Raw genomic sequence first — 16,523 nt, 5'->3', positions numbered from 1 at the left:
CAACAGCAACACCAGCTATATTATTGTTATTATTATTGTTGCTGTTATTTTCGTAGCAACAGCAGCAACAGCAGTAGCAGCAGCAGTAATAGTAGTAGTAGTAGTAGTAGTACTAGTAGTAGTAACACAGGAAAGAGAAATGCAGAGGATGATCGTAGACAGCTTTGTGAGGATATAAAAGTTTGATATTGTTTATTCCTCCTTTGTGTTCTCTTGTAAGAAGTGATAAAGACCAGCTATCAGGAGGCAAACACATCGGTAATACATGTAGCAAAGTGTGAGAGAAGTTGGAAAGTAGCAAGGCTCCTCCCTTCCTGCCTCTCTCCTGAAACGTGCGGGTAGGAAAACGGTATGAGGAGGATGAGGAGGAGGAATGTAAATGAATACAAAAGAAGACAAACAGCAACACTTACTAGGCTGCTGGTGTAACTATCCTACAGGAGGAGGAGGAGGAGGAGGAGGAGGAGGTAAGCAGGTAAGAGTAATAAAACATAATCCATTATTATCATTATCTCTCTCTCTCTCTCTCTCTCTCTCTCTTTGTATCCTATAATATGTGGACGAGCACTGCACAGCATAGTCTAGACTCTAGCTGAAGTCTGACCTACTCCAAATAACTTTAGTATTATATCAGGACTTTTGCTTTTCATATTGCTAAAGATGAATCCATTTCTCGCCTCTTTTCCTCGTTTTCTCTGAATGAGATCACAGCTGCAAGTGTAACTATAACTCCTATATCTTTCTCGTTCTCGGAATTTCCTCGTTCTTTATTGTGCACACCTACTGTGTTGATTTCTTTTACCTGCACGAAGTACTTAGCATTTGTTAATATTAAACTGCATCTGCCATCTGTCTGTCCATTAATTCATCCTATCTCAGTCTGCCTGCAAAGCGATGGCATTCAAATCCGACCTAATTAATCTATCTTCGTGCAGTACACAAGTTTACCAACGTCGCTACTAATTCTCTCTCTCTCTCTCTCTCTCTCTCTCTCTCTCTCTCTCTCTCTCTCTCTCTCTCTCTCTCTCTCTCTCTCAGAAAAAGGAAGGCTGACCAGGATTCAATCAGAAAATCAAGAATACCGCAAGTCCTTCACGGAATCCATACTGACAATAACAAAGTTGTGAGCGGATAAGTTCATCAGAATCCTCCTGTTGAGGAAAACATGAAATCAAAGTTATGGATTGGTAGTACTACTACTTCTTTAGACCAGGTTTAATGTACGTCCACCTTTGCTTCAGCAAGAAGCAAAGGTGGACGTTCACAGATAATGAAAGAAATGCTTGACCAGGCAGAGTTACGAAGGGACTCCATCAGTGACATAACCATTCCGAGGATCAAGGTACATAAAATAATTATCATAATAAAAAAAAAATTTCTATATGAGCCATATAATCAGAAGGGAGAGGCAAGGAAGGAACAAGGTCACAAAGATTCTTATTATTTCCGTGCTTGAGCTCCCAAACGGTGCTTTAGTTAAATATAAAAGTAAGCACAGTTCAGGGCGTGTTTAACTTTAATGAGTCATAGTCTGTCACCTCAAGAATTATCGGCCCCGTAAGGATGTTTAGAATGATTGAACTGTTGTAGACTACATCGGCAGGAGTGTTGCTGGTGACAGATTTGGCAGGAGATACCTTGGAGAACTCTGTAGGAAGGAGTGATGCACTGATACAAGAAAAAAAGTAGCAATTACACTGCATAATTTAGCAGCCCTGCAACAATGATGACCTTGGCCCTCCGTGTGTGCTGTTGTTGTTGTGCCTCATTTACGTTCTTGGCAATAAAAGCCCATGCAGCTTTTTTGTACCGCTGAGTGAGTTAAGTCCTTCAGGCTACTTCCTTCCTCATATACTGACGAGGAACAAAAGTTTCGTCATCGATCCAGCTGAGTTTCCTCTAATGACCTTTCCGGCCATATGGATCATCATCTCCAGGTTAAAGAAAGAGGACAGGAAGGGACTGGAGTTGCTGAATGGGAGCGGCGCGGCCCAGCTGGCACAAGGTCGTTCACTGAAACCGCATACTCCTGCCTTGTGAGGGATCTAATTTGCTTATAAAAAAAAAAATCCGACATCATGCACTCATTCTTACAAAATTAGTTATATTTTTTTTTTGTTATTTCCTCTAGAGAAACTAATATAAATACTAAGCTGATTTATGTTACCAGAAACACCTTTACTTTGGCGGTTCAGGGGCAGTACCAGAGTGATGGGACAAGATACGGAAAAATAGTGATCTGAGGAGCCAAACGGAGAAAACAGTTTGACGGAATTTACTGGGGTGTTAAAGGTTAAGGAGAGACTGAGAATGTTGGGCGTATCTCCAAGGCGGTTAGGTGTAGTTTTAGGGACAACTTTGAAAATGGTCGTGGCGAGAAAGCAAAGCATTTTGAGGGTGTTTATACAGTTCTAATGACTGATTAACAAAATTTCTACATTATCAAGAGAAGAAACACTCATGAAAGCCCGGCTAATAATCTCTGTGGCCTTTGAAAATAGTCGAAATGAGAGAACAAAACGTTTCAGAATATGGGCCTAAAGCATCTTACAAAAGTTAAGGTAGAGAAGTTTGAGTATACTGTACATCACATACCAGGAATACTTTCCAGCTTATCCAGAGTGCCGCCGGTGTGTTCCAAACCCCTGCCGCTGATCATGGGCACGTGAAGGCCGAGGGCAGCCAGGGCGGGCACCAGGGACAATGACACCTTATCGCCCACTCCTCCAGTACTGTGTTTATCAACTGTGCGCCACTCCTGCGGCCACTCCAGAACCCGCCCTGGGATGACGAAGCACAAGCGTCACTTTTCAGAACCTATTATCCTTTCTTAATGGATTCATAAGATGGTGGTTTAAATAATGTGGAATGCAATATATATATATATATATATATATATATATATATATATATATATATATATATATATATATATATATATATATATATATATATATATATATATATATATATATATATATATATATATATATATATATATATATATATATATATATATATATATACTCGTATATATGTTACAGTCAATACCTGAATCCAGACAATTTGTAAAGTGACTTATTTTTTCAGGCAATTTGTGAACTGCCTGGTTAGGTTAGGTTAGGTTAGGTTAGGTTAGGTTAGGTTAGGTTAGGTTAGGTTAGGTTAGGTTAGGTTAGGTTAACCTAACCTAACCTAACCTAACCTAACCTAACCTAACCTAACCTAACCTAACCAGGCAGTTCACAAATTGCCTGAAAAAATAAGTCACTTTACAAATTGTCTGGATTCAGGTATTGACTGTAACATATATATATACGAGTATATATATATACGAGTATATGTATATATATGTTGTTCCCATTTGGGGATGGGACCAAAAATGTCCCCAGGTTGGACTGCTCTTCTGGTATTGACCCTAAGTATCTTGACACCCCCTGTCTACTTTTCTTCATTAACTTCTGCAACATTTGCAGTCTTAGATCTAATTTTCAATCTGTAGAACACCATCTTTCCTCTACTAAACCTCGTCTTCTCCTCACTGAAACACAGGTTCCTGAGGCAACTGACAGTAGCCCCTTTTCTCTTCCCTCTTACGTTCTATATTCTCATTTTCAATCCAAAGATGAGTGTTACATCTATGTGCGCAACGATTTAACCTGCTCTCGTGCCCACGCTCATGAATATTCCGAGTTTTCCACCATCTGGCTATGACTACAGAGTCACTCTCAAAATAAATTTACCTGTGTTGTATACCTTTCACCTAACTCATGTGACTATAAGAAATTCTTTGACTACTTAACTTACAAAGTGCAGCATATTCTGACTCTCTTCCCTTTTGCAGAGATCTCCATTCTTGGAGACTTCAATGTTCATCACCAGCTTTGGCTTTCCTCTCCCTTCACTGACCATCCTGGCGAACTAGATTTTAACTTTGCTATCCTCCACGACTTAGAGCAATTGGTGCAACACCCTTCTCATATTCCTGACCATCTTGGAGATACGCCCAACATTCTTGACCTTTTCCTAACGTCTAATCCTTCTGCTTATGCTGTCACCCTTTCTTCTCCGTTGTGGTTCTCCGATCACAAATCCATATCTGTATCTTGTCCTATCGCTCCAATCCTTCCCCCAGGATCCTTCTAAGCAAAAGTGCCTCTGGAGTTTTGCCTTTGCCTGTTGGGGGAACCTGAGAAGGTATTTTGCTGATATTCCTTGGAATGACTACTGCTTCCGTGTCAGAGACCCGTCTCTGTGTGCTAAGCTCATAACGGAGGTGATATTTTCTGGAATGGAGGCGTACAGTTCTCACTCTTTTTCTCGACCTAAGCCTTCCAAATCTTGGTTTAACACAGCCAGTTCTCGTGATTTACATGATAGAGAGGTGGCCCACAAAAGGTACTTCAGCCTTTCATCACCTGAATCTCATGCAATTTATATTTCTGCCTGGAACCATGTCAAGTAATCTGTTCTCCAACTAGCCAAAAACTCCTTCATTAATAGAAAGTGTCAAAATCTTTCAAGATCTAATTCCCCTCGTAACTTCTTATGGACCTGATAGTAGTTTCTCCGAAACTACGTCTCCGTGCTTGCACCTTCCCTATTCATCTGACTGAAGAAGAGAGGATAGTTACCTGGAAGGTTGTGTCGAATTGATAGATGGAAGAATTGAGTTCTTGAGGCATTGAACAATACTAAGTTTGCTCTACCCCAATTAAAAATTTTAGGAAGACCAGAAGTTAGACGTTCTATGGCTTCCCTGCTTGAACTGTTTACTTCCTGAAGGATTGAGCTTTTACGAAAAGACATGGAAAAGGGCAGAGTGGTAGCATCAGTGTAGGAGTGGATAGGACAAAATGTTTGGTTTAGAAAATATTGATGAAAAATAAGAAGAGTGGGTAAGAATATAGAACCCTGAAGAACTACACTCTTAATAAATTTAGAAGAACGGTGACTGTCTACCACAGCAGCAATAGAACAGTCTGAAAGGAAACGTGAGATGAAGTTACAGAGAGGATAGAAGTCATAGTCATGGTAATCTGGAAATCAAATCTTTGTGCCAGACAGACTCTATCAAAAGCTCTAGTATGTCTAAAACAACAGCGAAAGTTTCAACAAAATCTCCAAAAAAGGATGACGAAGATTCAGTAAGGAAAGCCAGAAGATCACCGGCCTTGACGGTACCCATACTGGCGATCAGATAGAAGATTGTGAAGTGATATATGTTTAAAAATCTTCCTGTTGAGGATAGATTAAAAAAAAAAAAAACTTTAGAGAGGCAGGAAATTAAAACAATAGAACGGCAGTTTGAGGGATTAGGACGGTTACCCTTTTTAGGAACAGGATGAATGTAGGCAAACTTCTGCCAAGAAGGAAAGGTAAATGTTGATAGACAGAGTTGGAAGAGTTTGACTAGGCAAGGCACAAACACGGAGGCATAGTTTCGGAATACAGTAGGAGGTAGCGTATCAGATCCATAACCTTCAGAGGGTTTAGGTCAGCGAGGGCATGGAAAACATATCCGCGAAGGTTTTTAATGGGTAGCATGAACTAATCGAATGGTGGAAGAAAGGGGAACAAGCCCTGCATCATCCAAGGTAGAGGTTTTAGGAAAAGTTTGAGCAAAGAGTTAAGCTTTAGAAATAGATGAGATGGCAGTGGTGCCATCAAGATGAAATAAAAGAGAGAAAGATAACGAAGCAAAGTTACTGGAGATGTTTTGGCGAGATGCTAGAAGTCACGAGGGGAGTTAGATCTTGAAAAAATTTGACACTTTCTTTTAAGAAAGGAATTTCTGGATAGATGGAGAAGAGACTTAGCATGATTTCGGACAGAAATATAGAGTGCATGAGATTTTGGTGATGGAAGTCTCAAGTACCTTTATAAGTCACCTTTCTATCATGTATATCACGAGAACAAGCTGTGTTAAAGTAAGGTTTTGAAAGTTTAGGTAGAGAGTGACACTATTACTTATGTTATGCGCTCAGTACATAGAGACGAGTCTCTGACACGAAAGCAGTAGTCATTCCAAGGAAAATCAAAATAATACCTATTCAGGTCCCCCCAATTAGCAGAGGCAAAACGCCAGAGTCTGCTCCGTTTTGGGGATCCTGCCGAAGAAGTGGAGCGATAGCGAGATACAGATATGAGGTTGTGATCGGAGGAGCCCAAAGTAGAAGATAGGGTGACAGCATTAGCAGAAGGATTAGAGCCTACGAAAAGATCAAGAATGGTTAGGAATACAAGTAGGATGTTGCATCAGGTACTCTAGGTCATGAAGGATAGCAAAGTTAAAGAGTGGTTCGCCATGATGGTCAGTGAAGGGATAAAAAAAGCCAAAGCTGATGGTGAAGATTGAAATCTCCAAGAATAGAGATCTCCACGAAAGAAAAGAGTCAGGATGTGCTCTACTTTGGAAGTTAAATAAGTTTTAATGATCAGATGAGTTAAGTGGTTAGGTAAACGGCACGAATAAATTTATTTTGAGAGTGACTCTGTATTCGTAGCAATATGGTGTTAAATTCAGAACATTCAAGGGCGTGGGCACGAGAGCAGGTTAAGTCGTTGCGGACATAGACGCAACATCCCGCTTTGGTTTAAAAATGAGGATAGAAAAAGTAGAAGGGAACAGAGAAGGAGTTAGTGTCAGTTACCTCAGACACTTGTGTTTTGGTCAGAAGAAGATGAGGTTTAGTAGCGGAGAGGTGGTGCTCCACAGATTGAGATTAATATATAAGGGCGAGAATGTTGCAGAAATTAATGAAGAAAAGTTGAAGGGGGTGTCAAGACACTTAGGTTTGATACCAGAAAAGCAGTCCGATCTGGGGACATTTGTGGTCCCCTCCCCAGTCACGTACTCCGAGGTTGGTGTAGGCGTCGCGATATTGAATCTTGAGTGAAAGGCGGGCGTGTACTAGGTGCATGTAATTTTGTGTGAAAGAAGAGTCTTTAGAGGGCAGACTGTGACTGCCCCCTTGTATTGTGAGGCACAAAGGGAAACGTTCAGTGAGTTCACAGCTGGAAAGAGTTCACACTGGAAAGTTCACAGCATCCCCTGATGCAGTAAGATACCAGTCCAGTGCTTGAAACATCACTGGGAGTAATTATCGTTACGGTAGGTGTCTACCGCCTCCTCTTGTTAAATTAGTAAATCAGTAAAACAAAGTTAATAGACAAATGCACAAGTGAATAAAAATGTAGGAGAATGTGAGAGGTGGTGAAGGAGAATGTGAGGAGCAGTGTATGCAGGAGAACGTGAGAGGCGGTGTAGGATGTAACGTGCCCTTACCAGAGTCCCTCATACACCTGGTGAGGGCCACAACCTCCTGAGAGTTCATGCCGCGCACCTTGATGGCCACCAGCAACGCACCTGTCAGAATAGGCACAGGTCATTCATGAACTAAGAGGGGCCGTCACTACCTGCGATAAAGGTGAGGGAATTACAGTTTGTTTCTTGTAACTAAACATGTGGTAGGATTAATCTTTGTCTTTCTAACTAATTGGTGGAAAATATTCCCTTCCCCCACTCTCTCTATCTCTCTCTCTCTCTCTCTCTCTCTCTCTCTCTCTCTCTCTCTCTCTCTCTCTCTCTCTCTCTCTCTCTCTCTCTAATATGCAAAAGAACAATGGATAAATTTAATAATAATGACCAAACAAGAATATGCATTTGATGTCAAGACTTTATTATAAAGATTACGAAAAATTGTATCTATCTTCCAGAGAGAGAGAGAGAGAGAGAGAGAGAGAGAGAGAGAGAGAGAGAGAGAGAGAGAGAGAGAGAGCAATAACAGGTAAAGAATATTCACAAAAACAGCGAATACTTAAGAGGAACAGAGATCACAGTCCTCACCCAGCTGGCAGTCGTCCATGGAGCCGTCTGTCACCTTCTGGATAAGGAAGGCCACCTGATCCTCGCTGAAGTTGCCTCCTTGCATCTTGGTGGCCAACAGGTCCGGCACCCGCCACGCGCCGCCCTTATCACTCGCTGTCTTGTCCCCAGCCATCGCCGCTCCTCGCTTAATCCTGTGACTGCTGCTGCTGGTCCACTGTGTGTGTGTGTGTGTGTGTGTGTGTGTGTGTGTATGTGTGTGTGTGTGACAGTGAGTCTTATTGGCTTGTTGACTACTTTGATAGCGTGGTTTCTGTTCCCGTCAGTTTGTTTCCTGTAAAGATATAATTAAAGTAAATAAAGAAAAAGAAATCTGTTTGAAAAAAATATATATATAAATAGATAATACTGTTTGCAAAAGCGAACCCGATAAGATATTGATAGATCAGTGTAAAAGTAAATAAACAAATAAATAAATAAACAAACAAAATAAACAGGAAATATATATTGAGTACATACCATATATATATATATATATATATATATATATATATATATATATATATATATATATATATATATATATATATATATATATATATATATATATATATATATATATATATATATATATATATATATATATATATATATATTATATTATATTATATTATATACAGGTTATCCTGCGTGTTAAGGTTCATACTTCGGGATATGATTGTTTCAGTAATTGTAAGTCGAAAATATTCTATACACATATGCTGTGTTTTGCTTTATTTTGCGAAAAACTAACGTGCAGTTTGTGCATTGCGGGAACCGATCGCCTGGATGGTGCTCCCCCTCCTTCCTTTTCGTCTCGGCTCGCTACGTACGTACTCCACTAGTAGATTATGTACAATCTACGCATTCAAAGCCTTACAGAAAACAGTTAGCAAATGACAGATTAAATTTTTGTATGTCAGTGAAGAAAATGTACAGGTAATACGTCAATACAGTGCTTGTTAACTGTTACTTTTTAAATATACTTGGCAACTCACTGCAACGGTCACTTCCCTCAACACTCAAGCCCTTGTCAATCAGCGGACTATCAAAGTGCATCTTTTTGCTACGGTGAAGATGCCTTTCATATTCAGTAACATTGAATATGATATTCATGTGATGATATTCATGACATGATATTCATTCTGAGATGGGAGTGCCCGACTGCAGCAGCATAATACCGACGCAGATACTTAAGCAGAAGAAACAAGATAACAGTGTTCTACAGAATGTACCAGCATCTCTGTGAGAGATGTTTTGCCGGTACCTCTGCAGCAGCTGAATGTTCTGGAGCAGCTCAAGACAGTATCGTCCAGATGACAAAACGAAACTTATCATCAGTACAAGAGTACAAACACAAATATATTAAAGATAAGATAAGATAAGATCATTTATTCGTCAAGTTGTAATACAAAAATGTAATACAAATGAAATTCATTTTGGCTTAAGAGCGCCCTAGTAGTTGCTTATACATAACATTAAAAATTAAATAAAATCAGTAAAACAATAAAACATGAAATCAGTAAAACAATAAAACAATAAAACATTAAGGGTTCATGATGAGGGCTATTTCTGCCCTCATCATGAACCATCACATACAGTAACCATGAATACTTAAATCTAAAAATTATAGTGATGATAGATGATTGAAAAGGAGAATGCTTTTAGGTACAAATGACTTCCTATATCTGTCAGTACGCTGCATGGGCAGAGCCAACCTTCTACCAGATTTTAGATATGTGTAACAGTTATGTAGCGGATGAGTGATATCTTTCATTATCCTGTCCACTTGTTTCATTGTACCTGTCTGATAGAGCTTATCTAATGATATGGTCTGTGCACCTAATTTTCCTGCCTTCTTAACAATCCTTCCCAGCTTATTTTTATCTTTACAGGTAAGCTTTCCATAACAGGCAGTGATCGAAAAGTTTAGGACTGGTTCCAACAATGATTTGTAGAATAGGCTAATGATCACTTTATCTACATGTAAGTTGCGCAAAATACGTACAAAGTGTAGTCTTTGGTTACATTTCCTTGACACCATATCTGTATTGACACTGCCCTTCAACTGGTCATCGATCATAAAGCCCAGATACTTATACTGGTTTACTCTTTCTACGTTTTCTTCTCTAATTGTTAATAGGTCTGGTACATGTTTATTTTTAGTTCTAAAATCAAATATCATCTCCTTAATTTTCTTTACATTGAACTCATAATTCATAATGAGCCTTCATAATTATTATTTACAATTTCTCCTAAGATAACTGTATCATCAGCATATTTCACAATAGTACAGTCATCAATTCCACTTCTACAATCATCTGTGTACAAGGTGAAAAGAACAGGGGACAACACACAACCTTGTGGGGCTCCTGTGTTAGTTAATATCACATCAGACTTAACATTGTTTACATTGGTATACTGGGGTCTCGGGGATAAAAAGCTAAAAATCCATTTTAAGATATTTCTATTTACAGCCATTTCTAGCATTTTATTGAGCAGAATATGAAGTTGCATTGTATTAAATGCTGAACTAAAATCAATAAACAGTGCTCTAATTTGTGATTTGGGCTTATCTAAATGTTTGTTAACATCATTCAATAATGTAAGTGTCGCATCCTGTACACTCCTATTTTTTACAATAAGCAAACTGCACGGGGTCTTTTATATTATTAGTTTTTTTTTTCACAGATGTAATTTTTCAATACACTTTCTAAACATTTCATAATATTAGATGTTAATACTAGAGGTCTAAAATCTTTGGGATCTTTTGGACAGTTAATTTTTGCAATAGGTTTTACTTCAGATTTCTTCCATTTATAAGGTACCACTCCCTGATCTACTGAATCCTGAAATAATGTTGTCAGTACGGGTGTCAGTTGTTTTGCACAATGTTTAAGTACCATAGCAGGCATTCCGTCTGGCCCTGTAGCTTTACCTGCCCGTATATTCTGCAGGGACTTCTGCACGTCTTCTTGCCTAATTATTACTCTTTCATCATTATGAGATTGAATTTCTGTCATTACCTCATTACACGCATCACTGAAATCATGGCTTTCAAATCTCCCAAAGAACGCGTTCATTTCGTTTACATATGTGTTGATATTTTCTGGTTCAGGCACACTCTGTTTTTTCTTGTGCCCACACAGTGTTTTAAGTCCCTTCCAAGCGTTTTTTACTCTGTTTGTCTTAAACAAGCCTTCAACTTTTTCTTTGTATATTCTTTTAGAATCAGATATTTTCTTATCTATGTTTCTTTGCAATATTCTTCTTTCAGCATCACTTCTATTACGCTCGAGTCTGTGTTTTTCATTTAGCATAGATTTTAGCTCTGTATTAATCCATGGTTTATTGTTTGGGTATATCTTTATTTTCTTGGTAGGTACGATCATATCAAAGCAGAAGTGGAAATAACCATCGAAAATATCTAAGTTGGTGATGATGTCAATTCCGTTTTCAATCAGGACAGACCAGTCTGTACACTCAAAACACGCTTGTAGTTGTCTGTTATTATCATCCCATTTTCTAATTTCAATTTCTTTCGGTTTAACTCTTTTCAGTTGCTGTTTATATGTAGGAACACAATATAGCATGTTATGTTCTCCATTTCCAATGTTAGGTCGTTTAAAAACTTTGTATCCATCCTTAATGTTGCAATACATCTTATCTACAATACTATCTTATCTTATCCACAAGAGGCAACGTGTAACGTTGCCTCTTGTGGAACAATGCACTGTTTGGTAGTACGTAGGGACTTTTCCTTGAAAATCGCAGTGATTAAAATCACCTAATACAATTATTGCGCTGTTCGGGCTTTCGTTTTCACAGTTTGTAACACAGTTTTCTAGTGTATCAGCTGCTATAGATTCATCCGCATCCGGGGGTATATACACAAGTACTACATTTATCTTGTTAAGTTCACGTGGTAGGTAAAAGGGTTGACAGGTAAACGCTAAATACTCGATGTTGTTGTCACAGTAGCTTTCCTTAACTTTAATTTGTGAACACCATCTGTCATTTACATAAGCAGAAACGCCACCCCCTCGGTTCTTATCAACACCTCTCCTGTCAGACCGCACCAACACAAACCCATCCATGGTCACTGTGCTATCCGCATCCCGATCTTGTAACCAGGTTTCCGTGAGGGCGATTACTGCACTGTCTCTATGTTCTCGGATAAACTTACAGTTGGTGCATAACTCATCCATTTTATTTCTAATTGAGCGTATATTACCAAAGGTGCTGGCTGGCAGTGGGGTTCTCATGCCACGTCTCATTCTCACCCGTACACCGCTGCGCCGCCCTCTTCTCTCCTTGCGGTGCTTTCTTGTCGTTGCATTTTCAGAGTATTTCTTCCCATTGTGACTTGCCTGTAGTTCTTGTAGTCTTCTTACGTCATTAATGAACTCAGCAGGTAGAGGTGAGTCCAGAGAGGGTCGCAAGTCGAGCAGGGAAGCACTGTCGTACTGCATGTTTACGTTCGAGGCTGCAGTCACCATCATAACACACGGTTTCGCAGTTTCAGAGTTGCTCTAGAGGCATTCATGGTTACCGTAGAACAGCCCCAAGAGTGCAGACTTGCCAAAAATGTTGAAAAAAAAAGAGGCAAAAAGTCTGGAGCTCCAGCGCCGGGGCAGCCGTCGAGCAGCGCCAAAAAATTCACGATACAGCACAATTTGACATTACTTAGAAAGATTATCGTATAATCTAAAGGAACATTTACAGGAGTGGCGGTGTCGTGCCAAGTCTCTCCCGGGTCCAAATATCTCCCGGGTGACGCCACTGAGCATGCACACTATATCGAGGCGACAATATCAAAACACCACCCAGGTATTTTATATATTTTAATATCATCAACTACTTTTAGAGGTTTTATTGACAAATTGCTATTGCTTCAATGTATGTTAGGATAGAAATGCTGCAAGCAGACATGAATAGTGAGTGATAACGTCACCAAAACTTTCTCCCTGTGCAAGTGTCAAGGCCTACCACCATGTTAGGAATTTTACGCATTATCGACATCGTTATGGAGTTTTATTGACAAATTACTAATGCTTCATTGCCAGCGGAATATTCTAAAATAGAAATGCACCAAGTAAACAAGAGTAATGAGTGATAACAGAGCACCAAAATTTTCTCTCTTTGCATATGTCAAGTCCTACCACCATGTTTTATGTTTGAAATATTCCACAGACAATGGAGCATTAGTAATTTGTCAATAAAATTCCGTACCGATAATACCGATGTTGATGATATGTAAAATACATAAATATAAAACATGGTGGTACGACTTGACATTTGCAAAGATTTTGGTGCTCTGTTATCACTCACTGATCTTGTTTACTTGCTGCATTCTTATCCCAACACATCCACATACAATGAAACAAGAGTAATTTGTCAATAAAACCTCAAAAAGTTTTTGATACTATGTAAAAATGAGTAAAATACCTGGGTGATATTTCGATATGGTGCACATGCGTAGTGGCGTCACCCAGGAGAAATTTGGACCTGGGAAAGATTTGGCAAGACAGAGGGAACATCGGGCAGTTATTGTGAAGCTGGTGAGTTGCTGTGTATGTTTAAAAAAGTATTGCTGTGTTATCTGTACATTTTCTTTACTGACACATTCAATAATTTAAAATGTCATTTGCCAACTGTTTCCTGTAAGGCTTTGACTGTATAGATTGTATAAAAAAATAAAATAAAAAAAAGGTCACAGTGCCGAGCGCCGAGCAAAGGAGGAAGGGAACGAGGCGGACGCCCACCCAACCATGCAAGAGGAGGCAGTAGGCACCTGCCGAAATGATAATTACTCCCAGTGAGGTCTAAAGCACTGGATCAGGGGGGTGCTGTGATCTTAAAATTAAACAAAGCTGTGAACTCACAGAACGTTTCCCTTTGTGTCTCACAACTCAAGTGTCCAGTCAAAGCCTGCCCTCTAAAGACAACTCTCTTCCTTCACACAAAATTACAAATAACTAATTACACACACACCCTTTACTAAAAATTTGAAATTATCATGGCGACTTCTACATCAGCCTCGGAGTTCCCGTCTGGGAGGGGGACCACAAATGTCCCAAAGTCGGACTGCTCTTCTGGTATCGGCCCTAAGTGTCTTGACACCTCTGACCACAATCTCATATCTGTATCTTGTCCTATCGCTCCATTCCCTCCTCAGGATCCCCCCTAAACGAAGAAGCCTTTGGCGTTTAGCCTCTGCTATTTGGGGGTATCTGAGGAGGTATTTTGCTAATTTTCCTTGGAATGACTACTGCTTCCATGTCAGAGACCCGTCTCTGTGTGCCGGGCGCATAACAGAGGTGATAGTGTCTGGCATGGAGACGTAAATTCCTCAGTCTTTTTCTCGACCTAAACCTTCCAAACCATGATTTAACACAACCTGTTTTCGTGCTATATATGATAGAAAGGTGGCCCACAAAAGGTACTTGAGCCTTCCATCACCTAAATCTCATGCACTTTATATTTCTGCCCAGAACCATGCCAAGTCTATTCTCCAATTAGCCAAAAACTCCTTCATTAATAGAAAGTGTCAAAACCTTTCAAGATCTAACTCCCCTCGTGACTTCTGGCATCTAGCCAAAAACATCCCCAATAACTTTACTTCTTCTTTCCCTCTTTTATTTCAACCAGATGGCACCACTGCTATCACATCTATCTTTAAAGCTGAACTCTTCGCTCAAACATTTGCTAAAAAGTCTACCTTAGACGATTCAGGGATTGCTCCTCCTCCATCCTCTGACTACTTCATGCTACCTATTAAAATTCTTCGCAATGATGTTTTCCATGCCCTCGCTGGCCTAAACCCTCGGAAGGCTTATGGACCTGATGGGGTCCCTCCTATTCTTCCTCGAAACTGCGCTACGCCCTTGCGCCTTGCCTAGTCAAACTCTTTCAGCTCTGTCTGCCAACATCTACCTTTCCTTCTTGCTGGTAGTTTTCCTACATTCAGCTTCTTCCTAAAAAGGGTGACCGTTCTAATCCCTCAAACTACCGTCCTATTGCTTTAATTCCCTGTCTTTCTAAAGTTTTTCAATCTATCCTCAACAGGAATATTCTTAAACATCTATCACTTCACAACCTTCTATCTGATCGCCAGTATGGGTTCTGTCAAGGCCGCTCCACTGGTGATCTTCTAGCTTTTCTTACTGAGCCTTGGTCATCCTCTTTTAGAGATTTTGGTGAAACTTTTGCTGTTGCCTTAGACATATCAAAAGCTTTTGATAGAGTCTGGCACAAAGCTTTGATTTCCAAACTACCCTCTTACGGCTTCTATCCTTCTCTCTGTAACTTCATCTCAAGTTTCCTTTCTGACCGTTCTATTGCTGCTTTGGTAGATGGTCACTGTTCTTCTCCTAAATCTATAAACAGTGGTGTTCCTCAGGGTTCTGTCCTGTCACCCACTCTCTTATTATCATTCATCAATGATCTTCGAAATCAAACTCCTTGTCCTATCCACTCCTACACTGATGACACCACCCTGCACTTTTCCACGTCTTTTCATAGACGTCCAACCCTTCATTAAGTAAACAGTCCACGCAGGGAGGCCACAGAACGCCTGACTTCCGATCTCTCTAAAATTTCTACTGCTCTACTCATACCGCTCTTTTAAACGCTTTTCGTTTCAGCAACTCCTTTCCACTAACTGACTGCCTTCAGCCTCTTTCTCATCGCCGCAATGTTGTATCTCTAGCTATCTTCTACAGCTATTTTCATGCTAACTGCTCTTTTGATCTTGCTAACTGCATGCCTCCCCTCCTCCCGTGGCCTCGCTGCACAACACTTTCTTCTTTCTCTCACCCCTAATCTGTCCACCTCTCTAGTGCAAGAGTTTACCAGTATTCTCAATCATTCATCCCTTTCTCAGGTAAACTCTGGAATTCCCTGCCTGCTTCTGCATTTTCACCTTTCTATAACTTGAATTCCTTCAAGTGGGAGGTTTCAAGACACTTATCCTTAAATTTTCGACTACCGCTTCGGACTCTATTCGGTGACAAGCATCTCAGTGGGCATTTTTTTTTTTTTATTGGATTTTTGTTGTCCTTGATATGTGTGCCTCCTACATAAAAAAAAAAAAATAAAAAAAAAGGCGAGCGGTTCCCACAACACACAACTTACACGTTAATTTCTCGCAAAATTAATTTCTCGCAAAATAAAGAATAAAGTATTCTCGACTTAGAATTACTTAAACTATCATATACGGAAGTATGTATCTTGACTCGCGGGACACCCTGTATATATATATATATATATATATATATATATATATATATATATATATATATATATATATATATATATATATATATATATATATATATATATATATTCTTGGAGACTTCAATGTTCACCACCAGCTTTGGTCTTCCTCTCCCTTCACTGACCATCCTGGTGAACTAGCCTTCAATTTTGCTATCCTCCATGATCTAGAGCAATTGGTGCAACACCCTACTCGTATTCCTGACCGTTTTGGAGATTCACCCAACATTCTTGACCTTTTCCTGACCTCTAATCCTTCTGCTTATGCTGTCACTCTTTCTTCTCCGTTGGGCTCCTCCGATCACAATCTCATCTCTGTATCTTGTCCTATCGCTCCAATCCCTCCTCAGGATCCCCCTAAGCGAAGGTGCCTCTGGCG

At 39.7% G+C, this 16,523-nt stretch overlaps 1 protein-coding gene across 1 annotated transcript in view; it reads right to left on the bottom strand.

The window, feature by feature from the left end:
* LOC135094410 (thymidine phosphorylase-like) overlaps nucleotides 1-16,523 on the bottom strand; it is a 31,078-nt gene that overhangs the window by 6,671 nt on the left and 7,884 nt on the right. Inside the window, exons 2-4 of the mRNA XM_063994481.1 lie at nucleotides 7,850-8,162; nucleotides 7,289-7,369; nucleotides 2,596-2,781 (exon numbers count right to left, since the gene is read on the bottom strand). Coding sequence (XP_063850551.1) covers nucleotides 2,596-2,781; nucleotides 7,289-7,369; nucleotides 7,850-8,003 — 421 coding nt within the window. The 5' untranslated portion in view covers nucleotides 8,004-8,162. The remainder of the gene's footprint in view (nucleotides 1-2,595; nucleotides 2,782-7,288; nucleotides 7,370-7,849; nucleotides 8,163-16,523) is intronic.

This window comes from Scylla paramamosain, chromosome 45, assembly GCF_035594125.1.
Source record: "Scylla paramamosain isolate STU-SP2022 chromosome 45, ASM3559412v1, whole genome shotgun sequence".
Taxonomy (NCBI): Eukaryota; Metazoa; Arthropoda; class Malacostraca; order Decapoda; family Portunidae; genus Scylla; species Scylla paramamosain.
The sequence above is the reverse complement of the archived record's forward strand: the minus strand, read 5'-3'. Positions and strand labels throughout refer to the sequence as shown.